The sequence below is a fragment of the Triticum dicoccoides genome, chromosome 7B (assembly GCF_002162155.2).
Source record: "Triticum dicoccoides isolate Atlit2015 ecotype Zavitan chromosome 7B, WEW_v2.0, whole genome shotgun sequence".
Taxonomy (NCBI): Eukaryota; Viridiplantae; Streptophyta; class Magnoliopsida; order Poales; family Poaceae; genus Triticum; species Triticum dicoccoides.
The window spans coordinates 692272013-692277629 of NC_041393.1; the positions used below are offsets into that span (position 1 = coordinate 692272013).

Below are 5617 nucleotides of genomic sequence, written 5' to 3' on the forward strand. Positions count from 1 at the left end.
TGGTTGCAGATCGCGGATGGCACCGCGGTTTAGTTCGCAGGGAGGACGCACGCCGGTAAGTCATGATCAAGGGTGTCCGCGCCCACGGTGGTGATCCAAGCCTTCACGTAGGAGAGTATCGAGCTCCCAGGCCCGACGCTCCGGGCAGAGCATGACACCAGGACGTTATGCACTTATGCTCCACCAAAGAGAACACGTTGATGGGGACGCTGTTCCGCGTGTAGTCGGCGGAGCCACCGCCAAGCGGGAGCGCGAGCTGAAGCTGCAGCCACGGTGGCGTCCATGGCGGTCAGGAAATCCGAGTCTCTAATATGTAGCTGTCGCCGCCGAGCGAGCAGACCTTGTCCATATCATGCACGTGCTCTTCCACGATGGCGACACCTCGCCGAGGCCCGTGTCGTCTCAGCTCTGGCTCTCAGCTCAGGCACCGGTGTCGAACACCAGGACAAGGCGACGACAACATCTCCCGCCGTGACGGACTATGGGAACAAGCCCTTGCTCCCGGCGAGCCGGGGGAACTCAGGCGTCCGCATGGATGTGCAGGACATACCGTGCCTCGGGGTTCACGGCCAGGACGCTCTCCATGCCCACCATGCCGTTGGCCTATTTCTCGTTCAGCCACAAAGAGCCCATGGACACTGAACACAGCAACGATTGGCCACATCATCGCCTAGTCATTGTCAAAATAACCGAAACCACCTATAAAATCACTTTTGATGTGGCATGAAACCACTCAGGGCTTGATTAATCCGGTTTTGACATGTTTAGGGTTGAAATCATACCAAATTCGAGTTGAGGGGGTTATGGCTCCACTGGAGGGGATTTGGGGGTGAAAAGTATACTTCTTTCTTTTGAGAAGGATTTTTTTTTTGAGGAAGTTCTTTTGAGAAGGAATGGACCTTCTTTCTTCGTATACGGGCCAGAGCATGTAACGGCGAAGCCCATCAACCGTGAGGCCCAACACCGCGGCCCGAGCCTACCCCAAAGGCGACTAGACGACGCCGCCAGAATCCTCCACGCACCCCACCCGACTGCGCCGCCGGCCTCGTCTCCTCCCACCTCTCGCCCCTCCGGCCGGATCGGCGAAACCTCCACCTCCGCCTCCCGCCTCCCGCCGCCTGCCCGCGCCGCCCGCCCGCTCCGACCTCGCCTTCACCGAGCAACAGCATCAGCGGTCCGCGTCCGCGCGCCCGGCTAGCCCCAGCCTAGGGCTTCCGCGCAGGTATCGCCCCCGACGACCTTCGCTACTTCGTTGCCTCCCGGTAGAGAAGAGATTCTGCTGCTTGTCTTGTGCTTTTCTGGGTTTCCGCGTGCGCGCGAGAGAGGAGAGGCGGAGATGGCTGGGCTGGGTGGGTGGGAACCCGCCTTGGCGAGTGGAGGAAATCTGAGATGCCACGGAGTAGTTCTTCAGATGTAGTGTAGAATTGACTTCGTTTGGGCCTGTGTTCATGATAGGTTGTGGTAGAATATAGCTTTCGGTTTGGACCCTGTGACCAGTCTGGAGGATTGCCCGTCTGAGCGATTCCGGGTCAGCTTAGGCCTTGTACAATGCAAGACGCTTAGGGGAGGTGCTTAGAGAAACAAACCAGTCTTTCTTTAAGCACCGGTGCTTATTTGTAGAGGATAGACGCTTAATTAGGCGCCTCTCTTGTAGAAATAGGCATTGGTGCTTCGGAAAAACCCCGGTTTACTGGTTTATTTCTCTAAGCACCTCCCTAAGTATCTAGCATTGTACAAGGCCTTATAGCACTGGGAACTCGAAATTGTTGGTGCTAACACTCTAATTTGTGCAATTTTGTGATGCATCGACTTGTTCTCCACACGGTCTATGCACGAGAAATTTCCAAGGTGGATGCTTTTGTTCATCATAGTATAAAAGGTGTAGGTCATGGAGCAGCTCCAGGCTTCTTGAGGAAGTGAAAAAAAGGAAACGCTCAATTGTGCAGACCGCCCCCAACATCATAAACTTAATCGCGTACACACTTGGCTGGAGCTTGCTAGCCAACGCTCCAGAAACTGTTCCACTACTAGTCCGCCGACCACCATTGCACACATCAGACGGACCCGTGCATGAGCACCTCTAGGGAAACAAATCGAACCTGATGCTCTCCAACAGTGCTTCCACTCTGCAATTCCATGTCTGTAGGCTGTAAGCCACACATGAGTCCCCTGTTCTGGGTATCCCTGTCAAGGTTCCTAGATCAGCTCCTTGTGTGGCCTATTTGATATTTAAAACTGTTGATGTTACTCCAAACATATTCTGCTACTGCTGCTTAACATTTCACAGTTCTCCCAGTGAGCTAGAATTTTTAATTATTGCTTGATTACTGGCACTGGGTACCACCGGTAAACCTTATTTTGTGTATATTGACCTGGGTTACATCACCACAGCTCTACTTAAATCTCATTGCCGAAATTATATCTAGCGAATAGAATATTATCTGTGGTACTACTTGTGCTTGTATGTGTCTGTAAATTGAAAACCTGGATAATGTATGATTTTTGTTTCTGAAGAGATGTTTGTGTGCATATGTTTGGACTCTAGACTCTACTGTGGACTAGGTCTGCTCTGTTCTGTTCATTTTCTTGGCATCTTATATTTTTCTTTGTGACAGGAACGTAAATTTCTCTACAGACTTGAAGATGTACTCCGCTCCAGGCAACAATTCTTTGGCTCTTGCAGCCCCACGGCCAGGAATGGAGCTGGGCAATGTGCAGCAACATCCTAACCAGGCTTTTGGCCTTGGGCCTGGTGGGAAACAACGCTCATCCAGTCTGGAGGCGCCGATAATGCTACTCACAGGCCACCAGAGCGCTGTCTACTGCATGAAGTTCAACCCTGCTGGAACTGTGATAGCATCGGGCTCCCATGACAAGGATATCTTCCTGTGGTATGTCCATGGTGAGTGTAAGAACTACATGGTACTGAGAGGGCACAAGAATGCTATCCTTGATCTTCACTGGACCACTGATGGGAGCCAGATAATCTCTGCAAGCCCTGACAAGACTTTGAGGGTCTGGGATGTTGAAACTGGTAAGCAGGTTAAGAAGATGGCTGAGCACTCATCCTTTGTCAACTCATGTTGCCCGTCACGTAAGTGGCCACCTCTTGTTGTGAGTGGATCGGATGACGGTACAGCAAAGCTCTGGGACCTGCGTCAGAGAGGGGCTATCCAAACACTTCCAGACAAGTTCCAGATTACCGCTGTGAGCTTCTCAGAGGCTGCAGATAAGGTTTTCACTGGTGGCCTGGACAATGACGTCAAGTGGTGGGATCTTCGCAAGAATGAAGTCACGGAATCTCTCAAAGGACATCAGGACATGATAACTGGGATGCAGCTTAGTCCTGATGGGTCGTACCTCCTCACCAATGCCATGGACAATGAGCTCAAGATCTGGGATCTGCGCCCTTACGCACCAGAGAACCGCAACATCAAGACCTTTACAGGGCATCAGCACAACTTTGAGAAGACCCTGTTGAAGTGCAGCTGGTCACCCGACAATCGCAAGGTCACTGCTGGGAGTGCTGATCGCATGGTCTACATCTGGGACACGACATCGAGGCGGATCTTGTACAAGCTTCCTGGGCACAATGGTTCCGTTAATGAGACCGCTTTCCATCCCACCGAGCCCATCATCGGATCCTGCGGTAGCGACAAGCAGATCTATCTCGGCGAGCTTTAGGATGCTGTCACTTCCTCAGATAGGAATTCCTGTAATATTTGGGTATGAAAGAGAACTGAAGACCGCAGGTACCGTGTTGCTCTGTCCTAGACATTGAATGCTGGATTGCTGATCGAATTTTCAAACTGCTACTTGTTCAGTACCCTTACGGTTCTTGTTAAACGTGTTGCCATTCTGCCTTTTAATCACTAACTGGTGTGCTCTCTCTGAAAACCTGATTCATTTGCCTCTTCCCTGCTGAATTACGTTGTCTAACTAGTGTATCGAGTCAAATGCTGTTATGGTCTGTAAACTTATCTTTTTCTTTTAGACAAGTTTCTATCGGTGCAATATAACCAGAAAGAGGTTAAGTTAGCTGAAATTCCCTTAAAAGGGTAAACCATATATTCATAAATTTGGTTGATCCTCTAATAGCCAATTATATTGGCATGACTAATAGATTGTCAAGACTGTGTCTGAACATAATTTGTCCATCTGTTGGACTGTTATGATCCGTCAGCTTCTATTTCATGATCTGCCGTTTCAATCTATATTCACGTGGCTCTGTTCAAAAGAGTATGACTGCCATGCATTGTTCTTTTTATTCAACCATGGTCATGGCCACGTGACAGCCAATTTTTAGGTAACGCCTGTTATTGATGAAAATAATGGGTTGTAGACAGTGGTTTCGTTTCTTTCCCGTGTACAACTCATAATTAATAGCAAGATAAAGATACTCGTGAAAATTATCTTTAATTAACAAATTGCTGATTATTTAAGTGTGTTTATTTGGCTGATGGTGGGGGTGAAATTATGTATATGTGAAGTTACATATTGACTTCTGAAAGATCTTGAGATGCCATGTTTTGGCAAAATGGAATCAGTTTCATGTATACTTTTAAGACAATTCTAGCTAGGGAGCGAACATTCTGACAAAGTAATCGCTGTTGGATTTTATGTTTGTGGTTGTGCGTGTGCTTGAACCTAGTGTATGCGTGAAATCAACCGGCAACATGGAAAGGCCCAGCGGAGCCGCATGAAACAGGTGCCACACACTACCGGAGTCCTACTTTTATCTTCTACTCCCTCTTTAAAAATATATAAGATAGTGATCTAAATGATCTTATATTTCTTTACGGAGGGAGTATATCGTTATTCAGCTAAGTATAGCAAGCTGATCACTTAGCCGGACGAGTGGATGTAACTCTTGAGAAATCTTCTATGTTGACATGCAACCAAGTATAGCAAGCTCACTTAGTTAGAGGAGTGTGCGTATACCTCCAGCTAAAAATCCCTCAATGCTTACTATTTGAAAGGGTAAAAAAATATAGCATGTCAACCACCTTGTTGATGAGTTATTATTGTCTTTATTTCTTACTAGCTGTCATCTGGTGTGCATGCATATATATAGATCTCATCCACAATGGTTTATAGTTATCAACTACTCCCTCCGTCCCATAATATAAGAACGTTTTTGACACTAGTGTAGTGTCAAAAACGTTCTTATATTATGGGACGGAGGGAGTAGCTGCCCAGAATATCTCTCATCCACCATGGCTTATTGTAGTGGTCAGGTGGCAGACCAAAGAAAGTCATATATATGGGCTATTTAAATCTCAAACTGAGTTAGCCGGTATGGATATAGTATTCCTCAGTACTCTAAGACAAATTGCCTAATTGTATCCTATTTAAAGTGGCACACCATCCAAAAATATATCAGACATGGGAAGCATTAGAATTCTATAAGCTTGTGGCTGTGCTGCAATGCTCGGTGAGAATAGAGTGGTCCACACTGTGTGAAGAACAGGTTGTAGAATCAAGCGTGCCAATTTGCCCTCGTGTAAGAGATGATCTTGGCCTGACTAGATTGATGAGGAATCTTGGCTTACTGATGTGAGGGGAAGCACATGGCTTGTGTTCCAAGACAACAACCTAATCAGATATGTTTTTAGAT

At 47.6% G+C, this 5617-nt stretch overlaps 1 protein-coding gene across 1 annotated transcript; it reads left to right on the forward strand.

Moving 5' to 3' along the window:
- Positions 1-1041: 1041 nt before the first annotated feature.
- LOC119336788 (U5 small nuclear ribonucleoprotein 40 kDa protein-like) lies at positions 1042-3887 on the forward strand. The gene is made up of 2 exons (XM_037608865.1): positions 1042-1222; positions 2616-3887. The coding sequence occupies exon 2, from the start codon at positions 2644-2646 to the stop codon at positions 3682-3684; it is 1041 nt and encodes a 346-aa protein (XP_037464762.1). The 5' UTR covers positions 1042-1222; positions 2616-2643; the 3' UTR covers positions 3685-3887.
- Positions 3888-5617: the final 1730 nt, after the last annotated feature.

Bases quoted from the DNA above. Each gene is read 5' to 3' on its own strand.
- LOC119336788 (XM_037608865.1), top strand. From the start codon at position 2,644: ATGTACTCCGCTCCAGGCAACAATTCTTTGGCTCTTGCAGCCCCACGG.